Raw genomic sequence first — 26,717 nt, forward strand, 5'->3', positions numbered from 1 at the left:
TTCATACAAAATTATGGCTACTATCATATTAGTGATGGAATGTCTCTGGATAAGTCTTCATGGCCGAGCAAAAACTCAAACATTAAATTACTGTTCCTATTGTGAGCTGAAAACAACTTTTCAAGAATTCCATAACGATATGCATTTATTCTATGCACAGTTTCCAAAAGCAGTTGGTTTGTAAGCAAATTACAAACAAAATTAATTGCTTCTATTGTAACTCATAAAAAAGTATAAAAGAGCAGAAATGCACTATGTGATATAGCAATCCACAGGTCGTTTAACAATGTTTTAATTAAAGCCTCACATATTAAAACTTTACAACAGGTGATATGAAAAATGTACATTTTCTTTTTTTAAGGGACATTTGTACAGCTGGCAAAAATACCTCCAATGCCTTTTTAGTTTTGGCAGTGCAACAAACTGGCTCTGCTAGGTTTCTTTTTCCTTTTTTTTTTTTTTTTTTTAAACAATTATGGTATCAAGGAGCAGAGTAAAAATACATCAATCCCCAAACCATCTGCCTTGATCCCGAATTTTGTATTTACCATAAAATATCCCATTTGTTACACAAAATAAAAACATAATTTAATTGTTAAACATCTGAAGTGAAAACAAATACATTAAAGAACAAAGGTTTGGGGTTGCCAGTTACACGCTTTTGGGCAAATCATCTCTAGGGTCGATTACTGGATAAAGGAGGTCTTGTCTCTTCCCACTCTACAAAACATGTACAGCAGATTACAGCTACAGTTTGATGATGTGATGACATTAATGATTTATGGCAGTTTCTGTCTCAGTCTGTTCAGTCATTCATCCAGAGATCCAAGTCCCAGACCTTCTAATTTCAGTTTCTCTTATTCTTCAATACATTGTCTGCATTTCTGACATGGTTTAAATGTGGTCAAATATCACGGTGATGTTTGATCGTCCCCCCCTCCCCCCAAGCCACTGATGAACAAATCTGCAAGAATGATGGGTAAAAAGAGAGGTTGGAGTGAAGAAAGTCTTGCTATATACTGGCCAGTGTGGGACCAAAGACTGATGTGTGTTACTGGTTTCCAGCAAAGATCCGGTGAGTCATTCAGTCCCGGCAAGAGCTGATAAAAATCCTTTTGTTGAGACGCATTCAAAATGTCCTTCTGCTGCACTGAACTGTCAACTCTGGCCTCATAAATAAAGCTTTATTGTTAAATAAAACAGTGAAAGACACACGTCTTTCAACATATTGTGTGCCCAGTCAGTTTTAAATTGACAACTGAAAGACCTCACAAAACAAACAATCACTGGGCACTCACCCTAACAGGCTTCTGTCATAGCTCAGCCTATTTTATAGACAAAAACCCAGCTAGTTTACCCCCTGTACACATGTGTGCATATCCGTCTATAACAATGGACAGGTTCTTTGTATAACATTCTAAATCTTACACACTTCTTAAGTGCAACTTAGAAAAGCAACATGGAATGATGCTTTTATTCTATTCCTGTTCTTTGAGATAGGATTTCCATTTGGCTCAGTAAATGCTGACCTGGGACAGGACCTGGGCATGGGCCTGGATTTGGGAGGGGTGCGGCTGTTGCTGTGGGGGGGGCTGAGGGCTACCAAGAGATGCCGAGCCTCCCACTGAATGGGGTGTACCAGGTGAGTGATGGGGTGGAGAACACTGGGACTGGTGCTGCTGCTGCTGTTGTTGCTGCTGCTGGAGATGTTGAATTTGCTGCTGATGCAGCTGATGCTGCAGCTGCATGTGCTGCATCTGCATCTGCTGCTGCTGCTGCTGCTGCTGCTGTTGTTGTTGGTGCTGCTGCTGCTGCTGTTGCATGTGGTGCTGCTGCAGCTGTTGCTGGAGGTGGTGTTGGAAATGCTGATGCTGCATCTGCTGTTGGATCTGCTGGTGGTGCATCTGCTGCTGCTGCATCTGATGGTGTTGGAGGTGTTGTTGCATCTGCTGCTGTTGTTGTTGCTGCTGTTGGAGCTGCTGCATTGCATGCTGCTGCACTGGCTGCATTGGAGGACTCATCTGGGACACCGCCGTGGACTGTGCTCCCGCCACCATAGATCCTCCTGCACCCATCTGGCCAAGCAGCTGTGGTGGCATCCCAGAGGGCATGTTCTGATGGGAAACTGTGACTGAAGTTACGATCTGGCTGCCCCCTAGTCTCATCTGCAGAGGCTTGGGGGCAATGGCCCGTGGTAAGGCTTGCTGAAGTGCCTGGGAAGCTGATGGCATGGAGGGGTGCTGGTTCAGGGGTGAAGGTAGAACCAGGCCTGGGGACAAGCTGGTAGAGGCCAGGGTCTGCTGCACTGAGCGGATAGTCTGGGCCTCAGCTGATTCTGCTGCAGCCTGCATGAAGAAGAAAACGAGAAGAAATGTGCCATTACAGCTCCCTTTTGTAAAATGCTATTTATTCTAACATCTTCAACACTTTAAATTGCCTCTGTTGTTTCAGCGGGTACAAAAAAGCCTTTCACACCTTCACAGCACATAATGGAACACAAGAATTCTGAGTAATTTAATTCACTTCTCTGTCAAATTAACACATTTTTCACGTGTAAAGAAGTTTCTCACCTTGGAAACCAAGCTAGCGCGATATGCTGCAAGGGCTTTTAAATATTCTTTTTTGGCAGCTTCTGTTTTGCTTTTGTAGACCTGTGATGACACAAAAGTACATGTGAATAGACAAATAAAGTTTCTTTTTAAATAGTAATTCTTCATATTGCCTAACACTGATCACACACACCATCCTTGAATCTAGCTCCCATTGCAGGAACTAACCTATTTTAACTGATCTGTGTTACTGTAGGCTACTACAGCAGTACCTGTTTCTGCTCCTCGCCCAGGCCATCCCACATGGATGCTACTATCTTGGACACCTCCCCAAACGTTGCGTTGGGATTTTGACCCTTGATAGCAGCCTGAGTGTCTCTGAAGAACAGGGCGTATGCTGACACCGGCTTCTGGGGTTCATTGGGGTCCTTCTTCTTTTTCTTCTTGGGTGTTTTGGGCTTCTTTGTCGGATCAATGGGGGCTGGTCGCTTTTCACCAATGACCTGCAATAATGGTAGTAAACACAAATGTGAAAATATGTCAAATATGTCCCATACATGAGCAGGTTGACTGTCTTTCATTTAACTCTGACAATAATGACATGACTGGCATCTCTAAACTGAGGTATGAAGGCATCCACCCTATGGTTTGTATTATGCTGGAGGGATTTCCTACCCTGTTGCCATCATCCTGGTCATCTTCATTGATGGAGCTGGAAGGAGATGGTGTGGCTGACTTGCTGGCAGGGGGTGATGGGGAAGTGTGGGTGATGTTAGATCCTGCCATGTTTAAGCTCAACTGGCCATTAAGTTGGGACTGGTTGATGGTGGTCAGCTGATTCCTTGACATCATACCATTAGGACTGTTCATGCTGATGATAGACTTCATCACCATGGCCGGGTTGGGAGGGTACTGGCGAAGGTGGCCTTGTCCAACATTCTGCAAAAGAATTGACAGAAAAAAGGAAAATGGGATTGTTAATGTAAAATAATATTGACGCATTCTCTGAGTTAATACTGCCAGTGAGGGTCTACAACATAGGTCTAACTGTACAAACTTGTACCTCAGATGGTCTCATTATGACTCCCCACTGCCTAGTTCTTGCTTGTGAAGCTGTATCCTTTTACCAGAGAGAAAATCGGGTCATTGGATTCTTGGATTGTTATGTGGAAGATCGCATGTCATGATGTCCTGGGTCTTAAATGTCTCTATTACAGGCCATGATAAATTATCTTGACACCCGAGCAGCCAACTTTATAAGCCAGTAATAGATGGCTACACAGCTCAGTTGATTCATTTCCAAACTCTATTGTATGGAAATCTGTGACACCCCTTTTGACTGCCTTGTGTGTGTAGGGTAATAATCCGGGAAAGGTAACTGTGGCACATACCAGAACTTCAAATGCCACAATCAAAAGACCGCTGGGGTCGCACCTTGTATGCATGTACCTGCACAAGGAGCCATACATTCTCTGGTGAGAAACAACTTTAAGGTTTTTATTTCTGTAAAAGAGAACCTGTTTGTCTTTAACAATGGATAGGTTCTACATTTTGCACTCTTCTCAAGTACACGATGAAGTGGTGCTTTTATTCTATTCCTGTTCTTTGAGATAGGATTTCCATTTGGCTCAGTACACAGTGACCTGGGACAAGACCTGGGCATGGACCTGAATTTGGGAGGGGTGTGGTTGAGTTAATTCACTTCAAAATTCTATTGTATGGAAATCTGTGACACTGCTTTTGGCTTCCTGGGAGGGTAAAAGGGTAACTTCAAATGCTACAATAAAAAAGACTGCTTGAGTTCCCGTTTGTGTGTATGCAGCCACCAGTATAAAGAACCATACATAATCTGGTGAGACACAACTTTAAGGTTAAATCTCTGTGAAAGAGGCACATTTCATAGAAACAACTGACTGCCAAGGAGTGAAAAAAATACCCCTATATATAATCAACACCATAAATCAACTGGGTGAAAGCGTGAAGCCTAAAAGCTTTGGACAGGTCCCCTGTCTTCTACTATTAAGGGTAAAATGTAATAACATTTCCAAAATCTCCAACACATTTTTTCCCCTGATAAAACATTTGGTTTTAGAAAAGGTGCAGCCTACATGTTTGCATTGATTGTGGTGAGGGTGAAATTATGAAGACTGCCAGCTCCCCTGAGGGAAGACTGATCAGAAAGCCAGCAGAACTGACATGGAACAGAGAAGGGGACGTGAACACAACAGAAAAGGTGATTTGTTCTCCCTAGGTACATCCATCTGGTATTCAGCAGCACAAACTCAATCTCTCCCAACATCAACACATCATAAACCCACGCACCTGGCTTTATTGAAAGAACCTTATGAATGCCCGTCTTCAAAAACAATATTGTAACACCATTTCAGATGGAAGCATATTGGATCTACAATCCATTTCTCTCTCATATGCCATGTCTACTGCTTATCATAAATACAATCTATGAAGTGAGAACAAATTTATATTTACATGTCCAACAGAGATTCTACAAAGACGAGGCAAAGGTTGGGAAGCAATTGAAGACATATTGTTATGAGTCCTCAAATATGGACAGTTTGAGTTTTCTCACAAATAAAAGATGTAATAAACAAGTCTGTGACCAAATGACTGTGATTTACATATCTGCAGCCGGGGATGTTCCAAGTGTTATTGTCATCTTCATTACTGAGAACACGATGGCTTGCAGTGTGCTCTCTGCTCGCTGTGCACATCAAAGATGCACACACTGAGCTCATTAGTTGTGGCCATCTGTATAATAACACTTTTGTTCAATCCCAATGATGCAGTTTTGACTTCGAGCAATGGCCCATTTTGCCATTTGTTTGGAACATGGTTATTCCTTCTAAATGGCCTTTGGATGTAGCATATTTAAAAAATATGCACTGATGACCACGGTTAAACATCCAACATTTAATCATATCACATTGAAAAGAATGCTTAATGTCTTTTTTTCATTGCATGTTGTTGCATGAAGCGGAGAAGCAGGGATTTCACTTTGCTTGTCATTTTCTAAAAGAGCAATGACAGTTTCATCAGTTAGCCACCAGCGCTAGCATGTCTCTTAAATGAATCTGAACAGATAACAACTAATAACACACTAGCAAAAGAAAAATCATCTTAAGTAACAGTTGCCTTGATTGTGAGCATGAATCTGGTACTAGGATGTTTATTTATGTCTCTGCTATCTCATTTGCATTTTGATTGCAGTATTGTCAGCAGTCACAGCAGACATCTAACTAGATATTTTGATAGTCATCGTAAATCTGCAAATAAGTCCTTATCTTGAGTACACAGTGGCCAGATGTGCCTTCCTTAGTCAGGTTTGTGTGTGGGTGTAATGGTGTTTGTGTGTTAACGCGACAAGCTGAAATATGTTCCTAATCACTACAGCCTTTTTAATACATTAAGTTTGTTATGCTCCCCATTGTGTCAATTTTAGATGTCAAAGCCGAAATAGCTGACGACAAAATAATGCATATGAAAAGAAAAACAGCCGTTTTTGTACATTAATCTTGGCCTCATCCACACTTATCACAGTGCACACTTCACACAGAGCCACATAAAGCACACACAAAACTAACAGATAAGGACAAAAAAAAAAGCTTCAGTGTTGACAATGTGTGAAAACCCTTTCCACAATAAACACAGGCCAATAAACGCAGCAGCTGGACTCAAAATGCAACATTATGCATTCACCAAGTGTGGTGATAAAAATCTTAACACTGATGTCAATGAAAACAGGCTTGAGTCTGTTTTTAAAGATATTGAAAATCAGAATTTAGGGGGAATTTATGAACAGTGGCACTATGTACTAAGCTGTAACAGACTGAAAAGAATGTTAACAAGTTCAATTTCCATTCAATCAATGCCAGAGCTCTTGGAAATATTCCATGGCAGGAGAGGGGTAAAATCATCTATATGGTAATTATAAGGATGAATCCCCCAGTAACTTTCGCCAGCATGAAAGGTCAGTCCTATTAAAGATAGTTTATCAGTGCTCTGCACATATTCCTTTACTCGGCTTCTAAACGGGTACATCATTTTATTTTTTTTCCTCCATTTTCAGCAACCTGCTGAAGTCCGTGCTTAAGCCAAATGAGAAAAATGGAATTTTGAATGCCGGTAAAGGCTATAATAGCATGAAGATAAATTGTTTTTCTTTCCCCTGCCCTGTCTCAGTCAAACACACTTCTCTCTCTTTCTCTCTGCGTGGTGTGCAAACTCAGTCTAAGCTCTGTTCCCAACCTCTAACCCCAACTTAAAAACAAATCTCTCTCCGTCACCCCAGTTCTCCTCTACCCCTCAGACTGTGAGGCCACTAGGTTTTTATCCCCTCAGTCCGGTACAGCCACTGACCCATAGCCCCTCCACCATTTCTTGTGATGCATTATGGGTATTTAAAACTTGTCCAACATGACATCATTTCATTTTGAGAGCTGCCTGAGAAAAGTAAATTACAGAATCAATCATGCAGAAGGTCATGCTGAGACTTCATTACAAGTATTGCATGCCTGCATGAATATCTTTCATTTCTGACTGACCCAATATGTCACAATAGCTGCCTGTCAGGGGAGAAAAGAAAAAAGAAACAGAGCGAAAAAAAAATCCACTCTCTTAAATTGATGTACAACTCATGTCAGTGCTTCTTGGCTTGGAAGGGAGATAAGAGGGAAGTGTAGAAAAACATGCTTTCTGCAACAGTACTCACATTTTCCATTTGATTCAGGATATAGTGGTTTTTGACCAGTCAAACTTAAGGTATTATACTCCCTGCCAATCGGCACAGTATCAAGGCATATCAAATCATGTGAACAACAAACTACAAATGGCTTTTTTAGACTCAGTGTTATCTTGCATGATGCATGTGGACCAAACACACTATCTATGTTGTATTAGATATTATCGTCACCGCTGTAAGGCTAGTGACGTGTAAAAGAACAAACCGTTGATGAGAAATATACATTATACAGCCGTACAATAGTAAATACATTAAGACAACAGGGCTGACTTCTCTAACAATGCTTCTTTTAACATCTAATACAACTAGTTGATTGAAAGTTTCAAATCCAATCATACAATCTACGGAGCCCATTTCAGTACATGCTTACATGTGTCAAGAAAAACCTAAAATGTGGTGAAGGCACCAGGTGTTTTTTGAAATAGAACCCAAGACTCTTGCTGTGCAGCAGGGAGAAAATTGAGAAGAAATTGTGAATAAAGCAATACTGGCAGCTCTAACTCCAGTACTATTTGGCACTATTGAGACTCAATCACAAATCAGGAGGACACATGCTGGGAGACAAAAATGAGAGTCAGAAGCTTGTTAGGAGAGCAGATTAAATAAATAATGACTTCAGATTCAGGGCTTGCCAGGCACACTGCAGCTGAAAAAAATGCATTTCTCTTTGTAGAAGCTCAGCATCTGTGGCCAATTTATAAGACATACGCTGAACATTATGGGAGAGGAATTAGCAGAACACTTGGCAATGCAATGCCATGGAAGAAGCCTTTGAAAATAGCCCAGGTATATTCTCTGGTTGGGTTTCTCATTAAGTTCTGATAACAGACAGCCTTTATACACACTAAATATTCTCTAGCAGTAAGCTAGCATAGAGGAAGAAAACCAAGACAAGTGTTTGGGAAATATGAGCATGGAGGCTTGATGAAAAATGTAATTGCAATAGTGCACGGTTTATTTGTTTGCCCCCGCAGCCATAACAAATAACACAGAATGTAATCATGTATATAAGGTTGTCATTCCTTTATCAGTGTGCTGACAAAATGACAAAACACCCCTCTTAGGGCCTCCGTGAATCATTGTGTCTGTATATAGAATGCAATGAGAGCTGCACAGTTACTTATCTCATTTAAAAGTTGCCTTTTCAAGGCAAAGATAAAACCATAGATGAATAGAATTTCTATCAGCATTGTCACTGGACTTTTGGGGATCAATCCCATTTACAGGAAAAATGAAGGGCCACCACAAGCCTTCCCGCGGTACAATGTGTGATGACTGATAACGAGTGAGTAGTGTGCCGACGACAATGCCACAAGACAAGGAGCAGAAACCCACATTCTCCCCTCAGTTTTTAATAGAGTCTCCACACAATCAGAGACATGAGCCATGCAAATGGTGTTAAAGAGGAATAATGTTTGAGAATCAAATCTAATCCTCCAGCAAGTCGTGAGAACAGTCAGGAATGTAATTGTGTCAAGGTTCCGTTTCTTCCAGATGTAGAAAGCTTAACTGACCATGAAATGAAAATTCTTTAGGCAAAAGCCTTCTGGGGCTCACTTACTGTATGCGGCAGAGATATTTTAAAAGCTGCAATTATTTTACATGCCAGAAGCATGGAAGCAGGGAAAAGAGCTGTAAAATTTTATAGCCCTTTACCAGATGGAATGTAAATAAATATCTATAATATCAGTGTGGTTCAACAAATGTGTTAAGGGGAGGGGTCTACAACACACCATTTAGATATAATAAACATGGCACCTTCTTTTCTCCTCAATGCAATGTGTTTTCGTGGTTCACAAAGCAAAATTCAGCATCAATATCATCATCTCTCTGCTCATGCCTTTGTCCTTTCATTTCTTTTCTCCTAAATGAAGCTTCTATATTTGTAATAGGTCTGTGAGACAACTAGTCAGCCAGTGACATTTCCATTTTTCCTCCTCAATGCTTCTATGATTGTGGCATTTGAAAATGCCTTTCCACTCTCAGACAACAATCTTACAATCTATAGCACATAACAGTGCGAACATAAAGAGAGTGAATACTATTTTTCCATGTTTGGCCATCCGTTTCGTGGGAAGTGGAATTAGGTGAAAAAATCTATTCATCAAGTCCTTACTGTGAGGGTAATTCTCTACTGCGGTGGTTTCAGATACAGACAAAGCTGAAACTAAGCTGTACATGAACTACTGTGTCCTTTTTATGGAGCATTCAGATGAAGTCATGTGAAGACCAAGTGTGACATTGGACAGGGAGACATCAGCATTTACAGTAGAAAAAGGCTTCAGGAGGGAACATGAATAATATATAAGCACATGTGAAACTGTGGCAGTTTGGGTCCCATTTTTGCCATCCTTCTGGGGGCTGAGTGCGCTTTGTACTCATACACCTGTGATCTATTCACATCTGCTCACCTTACAGAGGGGATCATCCGCAGTTTGTGTGCTTTTTAAAATCCTCACAGTAAGTAACATAATATCATGACATTTACTCAATGTGATCATATACCTCCTGTGTTGTAAACAAGGCCAGATGCTGTGCCAGATGCACCGACAACAGGAGGCACACAAAAACTGTGAAGGTGACATTATGGTTCAATAAAAGGACTCATTTAAGAACTGATGAAAGGTCTCCAGTGGTTTATACTTCCAAATCATACATTTTACTTTGGGCATCCTATCAGTAAACCACATCTGGCACTGCAGCTACAAGTAGGACACACACTGCAGCGGTGCTAGTGGACGATCTGTGTGTTGACAAATGAGGATAACAGGCAACCACAATCAGTCTCAGCTTACATTTTACTAGTCATGGGGTAATAAATAGACTTCTTAATTTACTATTGGTGTGAATGTACTGCAGTGCTCACCACAGGTTGGCCGTTGTTGACAGACACCCCTTCTTGATCCATCATGTTGCGTGAGATGGTAATCGAGGGCAGATCCAAGCTCTGAGGAGGGAACTGAGGGATTAAAGGACCCCTGTGCTGAGCTGGAGGTGGCTCTGGCATTACCGGGTAGGGAGAGTCCACTTCCGTTAGGCCCAGACCAGACTCCGTCTCAGGTGGAGGTGTAATGGGAGGAATCTCAAACTCCTCGTCTCCCAAACTGGGTGTGTGAAACGTCTGTAAAGAAGGGAAGGGGAGGGGAAAAAAATCATGAAATCCAGCGACACAAAACAAACCATGAAGCATTTGCCACGGCGGGTCTTATCTAACATGCCGGCAGGAAACCTTCAGGGATTAAATCAGACAACTTTGTTTAAGAGAGGGAGTGTTTTAGTAGAGTGGAAATACACTTGTCTGTAAGTGCACTAAGATGTAACATTTCCTAAACCTATTAAAGTCCACTTTGAGTAAAAGAAGGAAAAAGGCGGAGGCAGAAGAAGAAGACGTCAAACGCAAAAAATATCAAGCGGCAATCATGGAAGAGAGAGGATACATGATAAAAGCCCTTAATCTTAGGGATGGAAGATGTTGGGTTGAAGTGCAGTGAAAATACACGTCACAGGGAGATGGGTTTAAAGAACATTTTCAAAGATTATTACGCTTGGCCAGAAGTGTTTCTTTTTGTTCCCCTTGCCTGCACCCTTAAATCTGCTCATCAAACAGCGTAATCCTTCTGCCTTTCGAATTAAAGCTTTTGGTCACACTTAATTTGCTTATGTGCCTTCTTGGAGATGGGAATGTTCACCTACTTGGGTCTTGTTTTCATCTTCACATTGCATTAAGCTACACTCTGGAGAGCCAATATATTCATATCCTCACAATGACCACACTGCAGGTCCGCAACATATTCAGCTCAACACAGGGCCAAGCAGCATGATATCGGAGGTGGTGGGGTTATGTTCAAGAAAACCCCTTGGAAGCATGGGTCTCTTTCTAAAAGTGAAATTAGTTTAACTTCCAGCACTTGGAAAACTGCTAAGTGCAAGAGGACATGGTAGCAGAGTGGTAAAATCATATTAAACTGACCAAACTATTAGAAATATCCAAAACCATGACTTTCTTTTTAAGAGAATTTAAAATACGGCCAACTCTGCATCCAAGAGACTCCGGCAAGAACACAGAAAGTGCTTCAGGTTGATCTCAAACAGAAACTTTAGGCCCTTTTTCACTTTTTTTATCACGGTTTAAGGACTGCCTCTTTTGACCTCATCAACTGTTCAGCTTTCCACACATCACATCATTTTCAACAAGTATGCAAAACCTGGAGGGGCAGCAACTTGTGACATGAGCCCATTTCTTTGAATAGGTAGCCCTTTTACTTTGTTCATTCACTCAACAACATTTGAGACTTTACTCAGATGTAAATAATCATTCTGTACCGAGCAGTTTTAGATTGGCTCTTCTTGTCACATTCAAGACCTCAACACTTACTGATAACACGTTCAATTCTTTTAGTTGAACCCAACAACAGAACTAACCAGGCTTGTCTTCCCTGTCTTGCTCCACTCTGTCTCCATGTCTCCTGTTGGGGATGGAATAACAGAAGGGAGACAACAGAGGGAATATGCCAACACAGCCCTTGATTAGGGAGTATTAATGTTCCCCTTGCTTGCTTTAGCACACAGACACTTGAAACTAATTCATTGCCTACTCAGGGCAGCTGCCTTGACAAGCACTGATGAATTCCAGTGGCAAAGGCAGCTAATAGAGTTTTCATTCCCCCTTTCTTTCTCTCTTCCTGCTCCCTGCCACTGTTTCACTTTTCAGTGCTTGTTTCACAGCTACAGAATCAGTTCTCTTTTCAGAAGGAGCGAAGGTCATATTTATCACAGCCCTGGCCTCTGGCTTACAGAGTGCAGAATAAATCACAAGCACCTTCAAACCATTTACTGGAAGTCCTTTGCTGTAACGTTATGCTTTAGTCCACTCAAAAATCTTGCAACTTTGCTCTCCATAATGTCTGTTCAGCATCATGTCAATTAAAACACACAGTGTTTATAAAGTGAAGAAAATAAGTGCCATGAGTCATGGACAAAAATTCCAAATATTCTTTATCATCAGAGTCTTTATTCTTCTCTTCCCACTGTGAAGCCGGGCCAGTCTCCACACCAGCTTTGACAACTCAACTCTGTGATTCCATCTGTGTCATCTGTATCATAACATGTAGCAAAGTCAAAACACTGGTTCACTATTATAATGTCTCAGCCCTGTCTAGTGGAGTCAGACACAGCAAAGGCTGTCATGATCATACGCTTAAACCCTCAGAGAGATGCTTTGAGGAAGGCAACATGTCTCTTACACATTTTTGTTCTCTTGCTCTGCTATAGAAACAATTTGCTGATGTAAGTAGGTTTCCTGTGGTGTTATACTATGTAAGGTAAATCAGGACAGAACTATATAGGCCACAGGATCCTATGGGCTGCTGCATTGTGGCCTAAATTACAGAGCTAAACTAGAGATTTGAGACAAACCTCAAGGAAGGAGGTTGGTCGAGGTGAGCTGTACTTTTGAAGGAGAGCAGCACAAGCATGACTGTGACCTTTAAGTGAAGCACAAACATGTACTTGGAGGAAAGGAACGTTAGTCTTTAACGTCTGCTAAACAGCATGGGAGTGGAGGACACAAAAAGACAAAAATCATAGAAGGGGAGGGAAGATCAGCATCAAAGGCTGTGGTTGTGTTCACCACCTCCCTTTGTTAATGATGACACAAATTAACATCAACACCAAGGACACTGATAATGGAGACATGCCGTTTGTGTCTCATTTGGGGGCAATGGAAGATGTCAGCTGTCCCTGAAAAAAAGGCCCACTCCCTGGGGAAGAGGTGCCAGATTTTACTGGAACCCACTGAGTGTTACAGTGTTGCACACTGTCTGGTGTCATTTCACATAAAGCCAGTCTAATTCTGCACCAGGAGGAGCTTAGGGGGCTCTGATCGGAGATTAAGAGATGCACAATCCACTTTCTTCGCATCACCAGCCTGATTATCCATTTAAATTGTTCTGAAAGGCTCAGCAGAGCCAAGTATCAAGCCAGATGCTGGCTTGGGATGTGCAGGCATGTACATGTTAAGAGGTGAGGTAAGAGAGAGCACAACAGACAACAGAGAGAGAGAGAGAGAGAGAGACGTGTATATGTGTGTCTTTCCATTGGCAACAACAGGGTCCAATAGTGTGAGAGCAGAGCTTGTACAGAGACCTTATATATCCAGCTTAAATATCCTGATCAGGTATGTGGAATGTCCACTCCTCTACTGGATGTAGCACTATACTGCACTTACACAGTGTAGTATTACCCTCAAATACCTAATAATTTATGATAACCACAATGTCCTGCATGGGTACAGGAAAGCATGATGTAAAATGAAATGAGTGAACGGCAAAATACAAATTCATGGTAACAGGAAATTAAGTGTTTTCGGGGCCTTGGAAATACTCCAGTGTCTTTCTTTAAATATATGTAGACAGTTATTTCCATATTAAATTATACCTTTCAGCCATGTTTACAGTAGAGGTCACAAGAAGATCTTTATCAGAGAATTTTCCCTTTCTGACGTTCCTGCTCTTTCAGCATCAAGACAAAGAGCAAGAAAAAAGCTTTTCAGGCACTATTCCCAGTCCTTCAATAAACATAGTAATGCGATTCACAGATGCAATAACCAAGACTTGTTAAAGGCAGCAGCATGCAATTACTGCCTATAATAGGCCTCAGAATCAATAGAGACAGCATTGAAGATCCAGTTTCAAATATCTAGACAGGCAGAGTGCAGCTACTCAAATGACAACATACACCATGGCACCCCTAATCAACATTATTTCAAATTTGGATCATTTGTAGTCCATTTCTACATATTTATAGTTGATTACATGACTCTAATTTGATTGGGAAAGTAAAGTGATACATCTGAGTGGAACACAATCTCAGTGTACAGTATCATTTTCCCTGAGGGAAGCAGTCAAGCTTTCCCTGCTAGGATGTATGCTTTACTAGGCGCACCAAGGTCATCTTATCTCATCCTCTAAGTGCATAAGGTAAATGATACACCAGCCATCGAAACAGGAACACAGGTCTGTTCCATGTAAGCTTTCATCTTGCTCAAAAAAAATGCACTACTACATTTATACTAAATGTCATGTACATCTGTTTGGATGGACACTTTTCGTGACTATCATATTAACTTTAACTGCATGGGAGTCAGTCGTGTCACTCAGATTTCAGGGTGCTGACGCATAAGGCGAGTGCTTGCTTTAATAGAACATTTACCTTGAAAAATGTCTTCTTAGGACCAACAGAAAAATACCACAGTATTTGATGGGTTTCTTAACTGAATTAAGTGCTAATCTTATATATCCATGATATTGTTTGAGAAATTATCATGCGTGACAATAGATATGCAAGATCACTTTTAAGCTTGACTAAGACTTTAACCTGTAATTACTGGCTAAAAAGTGAACATGCATGATTTAGAGCATGTTTAATGCTATTTTTATATCTGACCTAATTTCACAAAGAGGTGTAGTCGCTCAAAAAGTGGGAGTGCATGGACATAGAGAGCATGTTTAAAATAATTACCTTGTGGTTTCATTTGAAAACAATGGCTAACCAATTTTGCTGGCATAAATTTAGCTTGGTTGTCAAACTAAGCTGTTCATCATGGAACACTCATATAGGATATTTCCTTTCCCATTGTACCCTCTGCCCAAAGCAGACGCAGTAGAGATTATATAGCATTACAGTGGAGCCACAAAACCGAACAACTAAGAATCGCTTTATTCTTACTTTAGCTCAGGTTGCAACAAATAATACTGTACAGTCTATTGGCTGATGAGAAAAAAAAAAACTATGCTTAAGACTTGTTCTCTCTCACTCCTTCTAAGCACAATACCATCTGTGCCCTAACACTGGAAACAGTTGTTCCTTTTGATAAAATGCAAATGAGCTAAGCTGTTTTTATCAAGGAGTCCCCCCCCCCCCAGCCCCCCCCCCCCCCCCCTCTGACTGCCACAGTGGGCCCTCACAGCTGGGGACTGAACGCTCTCCAAGCAGCTTGTGTCGGCGTGGTCCCCGCTGCAGTGGGCCTCAGCAGCCCGTGGATACAGAGGATGCGCCCACTCAGCGTAAATGTGGGGGAAAATTAAACTTCTTCCATAGTACTCCGTGGCTTTGTGAGGGGCCACTTTATGAGCATGAGGTCACAGCCGCCAAACGCTTCTGTGCAGCGGCCTGAGGTTTAGTGTCACAGTTGTGCCACAAATGCTGAACGGACATGAATCAAAACAATAATATTAACAATAACATCTATCTCAGTATTTTAGAGCTATGTAATGATGCTTTTCTGTGGGTTTTGAAGCCAGATCAATCTCCTGATCTAAACTGGATGAGATTGGTCTGTTTGAACCACAGAAGATGATGGGGTTTTTTTGGTGCACTTGTCTCTAATGACAGGGCAGCGGAGTGGGCGGAGGGGGAATAAAATGGATAAATTTAGCACACTGTTAGGCCTGCTATGGCTCAAAGAGCCTGTTATATACCTCCAGAGAAACAGAAGGATCCCTTTCTTTCTTCTAATGTGACAGTATAGTACACAGTTATTCTGGCAGCTCCACAGCCTCATATTTTCGGGGACATTTCACTTTCTGTAAGTGTCAGCAGATGGAGTGGCTCAAAGATTGATGGAACTGCAAAATCTCTTTGGGCTCCTTCATTATGGTTTTGGAAAGAGGAAGAAAACAGGTGTTTATATCCTCAACTTTCTGAGATATCACTTAATCTTACAGAGCACAGTCAAGAAAGTCAGACCACATCAGTGTCAGCTCTGAGAAGTTACTATGAGACAATAAAGGATGAGCCTGCCTCATCCTTCTGTAAGCTTACTGTCTTGTGTGTCTCAAGAGCAGCTTTTCAGGCAATATAAAATAATGTTTCCAGTGACAGAGACGGAGACATTTGAATTGGGATGAATCTTTTTGGGCAATATGGAGGGTTTTATGGAATATCTGACTTTATGGAATACCGGACTGCTTTATGATATTGTTTTTAGTGGTTCCAACTTTCCTACCTTTGAAAGGGTAATCATGAACCACAGAGATATATTAAAAAGGAGCAATATTTTTTATGACTTCATTCTAGTATTTACAAGGAGAAACCTTCACATTTGCAGTCATTCAGAAAACTATACTAGGCTTCATTTGAACTGCATTTATGATTGGATTTCTCACACTCATAGGGAAAATAAAGCTCATACTCACATCACCAGCAGCGAGCAGGGCACCATTAGCCTCCGCCATGTTCATGTAGTTGTTGTTATTCTGGAACTGCAAAAATTAAAGAAACAGAAACACAATCAGCCTCCTAGAGTCCAGATACATGCCGTTACAGCTCACGCTTCCTCCTTCATAAAGGACACCTGTCACTCAAACAGACTGTCACACTTGGCTCTGAATGTTTGCACACTGAGTTAACCCCCTTTTTACTACTTGCACGAGTGCATTCTGCCACTTTACCATTATTGTGACATGAAGAGAGGCATGTGAGAGGCCCACGCCAATTCAAACCAGGGTAATGAGAATCTGGTCCAACTATTCAGCTCTTATGGGATGGCAATTAAGGATATGTTTGCATCACAAAGCCAAGCATCAAGATGCAGTGGCAGGTTATTAACTTCAAATAACCTATGGGAGAGTACTGATACAGGGGGGAAATAAGGAGGTGGAGGGTGTTTTTAATTTGGGAGGAGTGCACTTTTTGGTTAATGGGAGATAAATTATTAATTTTGCCACGATAATTTCTGACACTAATTTACGCTAATGAAAATCTCACTTAAACATAACATTTTCTGGATTCAGAAAAATAAAACAAAATTTTAGTTATTAGTACAACAGCTCAATTTCATAAAAAAAAAAAAAACATCCATTAGTTTTTACATGTTAATATCAGAGATGATAGCTGTGTATTGTAAAAGCCACTGGTGGTAAAATTGTGAGTGACACACTGTAAAGACAAATTACCATTTAGAACACTCGATATGCTATTAAAACCCTGTACTTTGGTATGAAATAACATGTTTTCACAACATCCCCCCGCCCCCCCAAAACCCACATATAGCCTGCTGGCAAAATGGCAGCCACTTCCTTTCTTCGGAGACACAACCATGCTGACAGGTAGGAACAATGGGACATAGAATGAAGAATTATGGGCTAGCAGCTGGGCCCAGGAGCACAATGCACCTCTCTGTGAGTGAGGAGTGCAAACCCAGCCTACATGGCTAGAAAGGAGAAAGAATCACAGCGAGTTCATCTTCATGAGGTTCCACTGAGAACACTCTCCCCATTTTCAACAAAGCCCTGCTGTAATCTCTTTTATGTGTTTATTACAAAGTCACTCTTTTAAAACATTATGAGTGACGAAGAACTCTAATTGACAGAGAGGGAGAAAAAAAAAGGCTTCTTATCTTAGCATAAGCCAAACAATAGTGGAAACAAATTAAGATCAGAGTGAACTGAGAAGTGCATTAATATATTTTCTAGCCCTTTGTGTTTTTTCTCTTCTCTTTTTCTTCTGAGTGGTTAGTATGCGAATGTAATTACCGAAGAACTGCTGCTAATCAACTGCGAATGGTATCCATTAATTAGTCTGTGCCCTGGAGAGAGTGTGGGGAATCAGCAGCAATGTTAACAGTGTTACGCACCAATGAGAAAGGGAGCCACAAGCTCTGCAAGCAGTTGCTAAAGCAGGTGGTTTGTGCTCACTAGGCCTCCAGTGTCATCATACCTGAAGCTGCCCCACTAAACTATATTTGACTCTAGAATGACGTTTTGCGTGTTTGCGTTACCTCAACACAAAACAAATGTGTAAAGACGCAAAAGCGCATCAGTCAGTGAGAAACATCTGTCTATAGGTTTAGTACCCCTTATTTCCCAACTGTGTGTAAATTTGAGACATGACACGGCTGGGTTACATCAGCCACTCAGCTGGTAATTAACCTTATGCTGCGCTTATCTTGGAAGTGTTACTCTGTCCTCCTTCTTCTTTTAGATAACAAATTGAAGTCTCAGAGATATCCCTCTCTATTCAAGCACTAGGAACATTGTTCTGATTGTGGAGGAAGATAGTGCTTAACGCAATGCTGTCTCTGTTTCTTCTTTCCCTGTCTCTGTCCGGATGTGAATAAGATTTTAAAGAGTGTGGACAATTTCTCTTTATTGTAAATAGTTCCCTGACAATTGAAGAAAAGCCCACAGGAATAGACATGGGTTTGTTTTCTTTTTGCTTCTATACTTTTCTGCCTGTTGCATCTATAGAAAAGCAGTGATGTGCTTTTTTTATCTCAGGATCTGTATAAATTTGTTAACGGCATTAATAGTCACACATCTTCAGCTCAATTACCTGGAATGTTACACATCACTGGTTAGTGTTGATGACAACTTTACAAGCATGAAAGCACTTATAAATCTGAAAGTCATATGTTATTTACACACATCCCACTACAAAAGGTACGGATGAATCACACACTATAAGCAAAGACATTGATGAAAATCAAATTCGCTTCATTAGAAAACACAATCAACTTAAGTCCAAGTGCTAATTAGTGTGGTGAAATTCCCAGGGCACATCAGGGATGGTTTACTGTGTTTCCAAAGCCCTTTAAGAGCAGTTCCAAATCTCCTCAGAGAACTGTGAATAACATCCCAAGAAATGTCCCCAGCCACTAGTATCAATCTTCACCATTAAAAGCTCTACCATGTCGTGGCACAGCGCAGGCCACAGGCCTCTGCGGACAACCAAAGCATAGAGTGGAGATTGTTATTGTTATTCCCAATTCATTTTGGTGGAGGGCATTCAGAGCTCATGTTCGCAGCAGTGCCGATTGAGTCAAATGCCAGATGAAATTAAGTGTGATTGGAGGGACCACGCAGCTGACGGTAAGGGACTGAACAAAAATGGGTCAGCGCAGACAATGAAGGCTCTGTAATTAAAATGATGTGACGAGCTAGACAAGAGCCGTGGCAGCCATGAGAGAGGCCAAACAATCATGTGTGTGCATTTTGGAAAACAGAGTTCTAATGTGTGTGTCAAATTAGGGATGTCTGAGGTACGATTTTTGCATAAATCCTGCGCCTAATTCAATCATGAAAGAGATTTAATATGAATATTTTCACCCTGTTCTAAACATATTTGCTTCACTTTAGAGATGAAGTGAAATAGATCATATACTCATGAAAACGTATCATTCTGGTATGAGACTGGTTTGAAATGTACAGTATATACAGTGCAACAGTAGTGAGTTTATGTGTGTAAAAAAAGAATTACAATTAAACTTCCACATTTGCAAAGATCAAGTCACGTATTTGTCATGATTTTCTCTCTGGCAGACGAGAACCATGGGACACCACAGAAAATAGTGCAAGTGCTTTGGGGTATGAGGCTTTTATTAACAGAGTGAATTCCCGGTTAAAGGTGCTCTGTAATATGAGTCGCACTAAGAGCCAGACATGGCTACATGGCAGAGCAAACACTGGGCACTTAGTGTTTTTATTTCTCCTTCTGCACCACCAGCACATTTCTTCAATAACTGTTTAACAGGAGAGAATTAAGAGCTTACATGGACCCTGATCCTGACGTGAAAAGACTCCACTGTCTGCATGATCACAGACAGACGGGAAACTAAGTAGCCTCACAGTGAATGGGCTGAATATGAATTTCTTTATTTTTCTGTAACTGCAAAGTAATGTCATTCTTTTCATTCTGTCCATGTAAGGATAATATCTCAAGAATAGATTTCAAAGCCTTGCAAATTTTATGTGTAATGCTTCAGTCATTCATTATAAAAATAAACTGTGTAATAAACTCATTTCGGAATCTAAACATCAAGCATACTGTGCATTTTTGCTTTCCTGAATAAAGCAAGTGTAATTTTGTTGGGTGATTTTTTTTTTTCCCTCCACCCTTTAAATCCCAGCGCAGAACTATTTGTATGAAAGAATGTCCAGGGGGAAATAAGGTGTTTTACAGCTATTATAGCAAACAAAATTATTTCAACCTCAGGGCGAACACAATATTGCACCAACATGACCCCATCTCACCCCCAATATGATGGAGTAACCACACAGATCCTATCAGTAAACATGAACTGGACAACCAAGAGCCACAGAATACACAGCTGAAGAGCGTCTGATAGCAAAGCCGCCAGCTGTGCATGCATACAAATCAAAAAACACATCTCCCCGTCTCTACCTTCTCATCTGAAAACCAAATATGGCTTTGCCGGTGGTCATCAAATGATAAACGCCTGACAGATGTGTGTCATGCTTTTGTCCTGTAAAACACAGAGAACTTGAAATGTCCTTACTCCGACTCTCTCTTTTGAACACAGATCTCATTAATACATTCCTCAGTATACCATGAGCCACTGCATTGTTTCAACAGACTGTTCTCTGGGTCTACTTTACAATCAAAAAGTCACAATATCAGTGTCGTCTGTCAGCAGGTAAGCAAATTGGACACATTCTTCCTCCCCACTGAAAACCACCAAACTAATTCAATCAAGAGCCCAGGCTTTTCCAGAAACATATCAACTGCTGACAAGTGATTTTACAGTTCAGCTTGAGCTCAGTAATCACAGCCTAGCATGTGTTCCCTGGAACATGACACTTGTGCTAATATGTTCTCCAGTGGTCTCCATAAAAGAGCAAAAACAGCACAGTTAAAACTCAACCTCCAATCCAGAGAAGCCCACAGTAATTTGCTATGTATTATTTTATGCAATTTCCTCCTAAGCATGGCCTACCGCCAGGTTTAAGCCTCTCATTCAGTGAAAGGGATTTGGACACTCGAAAGAGCAGCTCCACTGCCTTTTCCCTTCAATACTGGTTCGGTACTGTTGTAGCCTCTGGGAAAGTTATCTCCTGATTCCTGAGGTCCTCACCGAATACATGCTCATTTACAACCCAATACAGCATAAACACGCTGCAGCTGCCTCTCTAGTGATCACAGGGCCTATTCACGCCCAGCAGGCCACTGTGCACGCTGCGTAGAGCTGACATATATAGATATATTTCCTTCTATGTGTGCAGTAGTCAATTTGTAAAGCGACTCCACAACACAGCATGTCCACACTGTTGCCTTGCAAGCTCTGTTCTGATCTGCAGGCTGAATCGATCGGTAATTCAGTTTAAAGCTAAAATCATTACTCCCCCAGCCCAGCACTGTCTTCCACCATTAGGACTTCTAGTTCTCGGCTACATAAGGTAGCATTGAGGAGCAGTTCATTGTATACATCTCACTCTTCCTTTACCTCTCAGTGTGAGTACCTTCACAGTGGTGCAGATCCAGCAGGAGAAAAAGTGAGGGTCTTATCTGGGACCTGAATCATGTTGATAGTTTTGTGCTTACTGTGTGTCTATTATCTCCACTGTATGGCCCAATTTCAGCAAACATAGACCAGGAGGAACCATTTAAACCATTCCTCAGGTGTCAAACCATAACCAGACAAGACTGTACTTCTTCTAACTATTTAGTGTTTAATCTGAGTGCTGGAGGTAAGAAATGAAATGCAGAATGTACTGTCAACGTGGTCTATAAGAGGAAGGTGTTATAGGTGATGGCTGGCATAAGTAAAGCAAAACCTCTATTCTTCAAATTACTCTACAGGGTAGGGAAACACTACAAGTCTGTTACAGGCCATGAAAGTAAGTTTGCATATCCAACCAAAATCACAAGCTTAACTATCAAAATAAAGGGAAAAACTTTAAGCGATTTCACAGCTCAGCAAATGTGTTTTTCCAAGCTTCCCATGTCATTATGGCAGTGTTGAAAGACAGTAAAAGGCAAGCTATAGTTTGTGCGTTCAGCATATTCCTCTGGGCTAAATTTATATTCAGCACAGACACAGTGTACAAGAGCGATAACACGACACAAATAGACGAGGGTGAAACGGAATTTGTAAGATCTTTGCATTTCTTTTTAAGTATTTGAGAATGAGATTAGTTCGGTTTACTGCATTAGCTCACACATTAGTTCAGGCAGAAAAGCTGTCAGTCACACAAAAGTAAACTTCTAGTTCACACTCCACTGTGCAAAGGTGTTAAAATCTACTCACTTTTTTACAAGAAGCAAGTTAAAACACATGCCGTGAAAGACTTAGGCAATACTTAAAGCAGCTTTTCAAAAACACATTATTATCGTGCTTTTGCAATAAATCAACATCCAAGACTGCCCTATTACACACTGACACTTAAATACACAGAGCTGCACCGTGGTCTCTCTCTAAGGCTTGCAAATGCTGCCAAAACAAAGATGGTCTAAGTATTTATCATAATGGACCCAATGCCTGATCATAGTACTCTCAATACTATGCGGGTCAACATCCAACATCCTGTTTTTTTTAGCTGTTGAGTCTGCTCTGTAATCTCAAGAGCAAATCCTAAAAGAAAGCGCAAGCTAAATGGGGTGCCATCTTTGATCTGGCGGGGTGCAAAGCCATTGGCCCTCAGCCACAAAGGAGCTTAGGCGATGGAGAGGGCCTCAGAAACATGGTGTAGCTTTCTCACAATGGCTGCTGTTGCATGGGCGCGCAGCTCTTCAGGAAAGCAACATGAGAAAGAGTTGTCATGGTGGTGTTGTCTTGCTTTCTACCACCGTGCCATGTCTCAAGGCCGTTTACCCAGTACCGCTTTGAAGAAACTCCAGCTCATGATAGTATCAGCATTTTAACCAAAAATAGTTTGCGCTGTTTGTCATTGTTTCACCACGTAGCACAAGGCTGCTGAATGTGACATGGGTTAAATGTCATATGGGAAATAACTGCCACTGCAACCAGGTTTGGTTTTGGTGGCACTTAGTTGTGCTACTTCTCTAGGTTTCTCAGATGAGCTCTGGGACTTGAACCACATAAAGCTCTATTGAAAGCTGCTGGGAGTGGAGTCCTCTCTTATTGCTTAGTAGAACAGATGCATTTTTCCATTCCCTATGTGACATAGATAGCAAATACACTCATTATTACCAGCTTTGGGGAATGCCGTACTAAAGAGCTTTTAGGGATGGAGTCAACACAATCCCTTATTTCTTATCGTGGAGGTGGTAATAAGCAAGAAAACGTCTGGTTTTCTGAATATGGACCGTATCATATGGGTTAGTTAAGCCCAATTTATGATACTTAATCAGACAAAAAGAGTAAAACAAACCAACCATAGTGGCTAAATATGATTTTTACAGTGATTGCAAACTTGGAGATAGTGCAAAATTTTCTGCCAAAAAAGTATGCAACACATCTTAAATGTTTAGTCTATGCTCTTTTAACTCTCTTAGTTATTTGTTTATGAAAACTTTCAAGACTAATAGATTTTATTTCTTGTTTATATTTTAACTATACTTTCCAGGCATATCCAGACTGTGCAACCTGCTTCTTTTCTGTTATTCTTACCATAAGCCCACAGTAAGCACAAACCGACCGACCAGTTGTTCAATCTCTATAAATCTGAAAAACACAAACTGCTGAGCGGCGACTCATATATCAGTCTATTATATACTACAGGGCTGACTGTATTAAACAAATAGCTAGGCCTGCAGCTGGAAAAGAGAGGCAATATAGAGAGAGCAGAGGTTATTGTCTAATTTAAATCTTGGCTGCTTTCCCAGAGCTGTACCACATTCCAATTTGTGGCTGTGTTGCTTGGCGCTACTGACAGAGGTCCGGCTGCAAATGCTCTCGGGCTCCTCTCCAGAAATGAGTCTCCAAACTGACAATCAACAAGTTGGCAGAAATTAACGGAATGACTGGGGCAAATTAAGTGAAATAATGAAAATGCACAGATATGGACATTGGGCTTTGTGCTGTTCCAGCACGTGCCTTTTCCCTCCCACTGTGGTTGCAATAATGTATCTATAATCATCATGAGTTGATGTGCAACATAAAGAAAGCCACTGCATTGCTCCTGTAATATGTTTGCGCTTCATAATGAAATAGCATCTGGAAAAGACATCTGTGAGCTCTTACAGTAGTAGTTACAGAATGGCTGAGCAGAAAGCAATTAGCGATTTCAAGCTTTTTCTTCTTGCCATACTATTGTCCGTTCATCTGCGGGATTGACAGCACAGCAGGACATCATTAGCAAACCTGACGGCTGCTGAGCTGCAGACATTGTTTTTCTTGTGACAGGAGCCATCAGGCTAAGTGCTTCACTAATGTTTTTAACAGTATTTAAACTCAAAATGTCACTTTAACATTTCCTACTTCAAAAGCAATGTGAGATTAAGATACCAGCTTTGAATAATTACAAACACTAAGCTTCAACTTAGATTCCATATCATTGCGCTGACATTTAAAGAGATTCAGAACAAAGACACACAACACTTTTAGTCGTAAAGCAAAAATTATTCCTTTCCTCTGTGTGAAACTATGAGGTTTGAGATCAAAGAGACACAGAAACCTGGAGGTCTGCCATGTACTGAAGCAGAGGGGGGTTTTTTTAGGAGAGAAAGGTAAGTTACAAAAGTGTTCATATTTTCTACGCAAAAAATAGTTTTTTCTGATGATGACATATGTCAGTGTAAGGGCAATCAAATACAAGCAATCTAAACTTCACTATTAAAATGTGTTTGTCACAAAAGCCAACACAGCCATGCACAAGATAAAGACACACCTAAATCAATGAATGGCTTTTTTTTTTTTTTTACAGATGTATTTTTGAGTAGACCATTACTGCACAGAAGAAAACAAGAAAATGACAAATAATTGAGTCTTTTTGGTAATAATTATGCAGTCCCCTTAAGGCTGTATTGATTTCCTCCTATGACCACAGATTTATCCCATTTCTCCTGTGCAGGCAGCTAAAAAAGGGGTCAGTGACACTTTCTGTATTTGAGCCTTGACCTCTATTTTAGGACCATGCTGTGAGTTTCTCAGCTAAAATAAACGAGAGCAGGGCACTGCTCTGCACTTAGACCTTGGTGTGAACATGTTCTCCAAACACTCTTCATTTGTCTTCATTTCGCTCATGTTTGACCCACTTCTCCAGTTCTTTGCCAGTATATATAGAAGAGATGACACCCTGGCATGCTGCTGCCAACTGCAGATGTGAAGAACAATGCAACACGACAGGATTGGATGTGTTTAATCACAGCGGCGGATGCTTCGGACTAATGCTAATCACTTAAGCATTTATACATTTTGCATAATCAAACCTTTTTAGCTAGAAAATACAGGTAATGGGATTCCCCGTGTCAGTCAGGTGGTTAAAATGAATAAGCCCTGACAGACAAATGTCACTAATCCAATTAATCAATACATAAACAGGCCTGCAATGGGGAATCTGTGATGTCAGTGGGCCCAACGCTGAAATACTGACTGCAGCTTTAAGTTAGTGTGAGAAAGAGAATTCCCACTGTCAACTTGTCATCAGCTAATTTACCTGGAGCCAGAGGGGGAGATTCACTGGACACATAGGGAGAGTTAATCTCTTCATTCATCTTCACTAAAGAGATCGACCCAATTAGCTTGCCACATTGACTGACAGCCCTTGTGTTTGCTTTCTTCCCCCTCCACTTTTTCCTCTTCTTAAATCAGGAGTTATGCAGTTTGTACTGGTTTCAACTGAAGGGCTGTAGAATTATTCCAGGATACTGTACAACAGTGAAATAATCATGATGTCTTTATTCAAATCTGTCGAGTCTGAAATATTCACCACTGCAATTTGCTGTGACTGATTAGCCAATGGAAGGGTTGCTTGGGGATAGCTCTCCAGAGCTCTGTAATTGAGCGGATTTGACTTGGGAGAGGTTTTTCTGCTGATAACTACACACATTCTCTTTTTAATGTACTTTTCTTTTTTTAGCCTCTCCTAAGAGCCTGTGTACGTCAGAATAATGACGCTGGCAGAAACAGTTATGTAGGACAGTTTACGTCTGAGATGTCAACCCCAAAAAATGTGAACTTACATAGTGTTTCATCTGATGATTATACTCTATTTGTGGTTACAGCCACGAAGATTGTGTTTTTCTTTTACCCAGTCTTTGTGCAACAACTCAGATCTAGAAACATAAAGACAGAGGACAATAACAGCCTAAATCCTGACCTCTGATCCCTGAAAATATACAGAATGTACAAAGCTCAATATATTACATGCTGCTAATATTTCTTTTAAATAGTATACAATGGCTTAAATGCATTGTCTCATTAATCTCATTTATTTTGTGCTACCCATACGGGGCCCTTTTTACATTAATTTGGTAGGATGACATTTTTCATTGAAACTTCATTTTCTCTAGGCATGACTTATGACATTTCCTAAAAACTATTAGTCTGAGTGATGGCAAATCTCAAAAAGGGATGATAAACAGTGCTGAAAAGGGTAAGCCTTCCAATAATGTCTAATAAAGAGCAGTTCATTATAGTACTATAAGGGTAATTATGAGATTAATATGTCAGTCCTGGTTTTGGCAGGTTCTGGAGCCAAGAAAGCTGAATTAAC

The 26,717-nt window shown here is 40.8% G+C and overlaps 1 protein-coding gene across 1 annotated transcript in view; it reads right to left on the reverse strand.

Annotated features, from left to right (window-relative positions):
- Positions 1–276: 276 nt before the first annotated feature.
- Positions 277–26,717, reverse strand: part of tox3 (TOX high mobility group box family member 3) — a 35,934-nt gene continuing 9,493 nt past the window's right edge. The window contains exons 2-7 of the mRNA XM_030129934.1: positions 16,500–16,565; positions 10,172–10,426; positions 3,225–3,488; positions 2,822–3,052; positions 2,571–2,651; positions 277–2,345 (exon numbers count right to left, since the gene is read on the reverse strand). Coding sequence (XP_029985794.1) covers positions 1,515–2,345; positions 2,571–2,651; positions 2,822–3,052; positions 3,225–3,488; positions 10,172–10,426; positions 16,500–16,565 — 1,728 coding nt within the window. The 3' untranslated portion in view covers positions 277–1,514. The remainder of the gene's footprint in view (positions 2,346–2,570; positions 2,652–2,821; positions 3,053–3,224; positions 3,489–10,171; positions 10,427–16,499; positions 16,566–26,717) is intronic.

This window comes from Sphaeramia orbicularis, chromosome 3 (genome assembly GCF_902148855.1).
Source record: "Sphaeramia orbicularis chromosome 3, fSphaOr1.1, whole genome shotgun sequence".
Lineage (NCBI taxonomy): Eukaryota > Metazoa > Chordata > Actinopteri > Kurtiformes > Apogonidae > Sphaeramia > Sphaeramia orbicularis.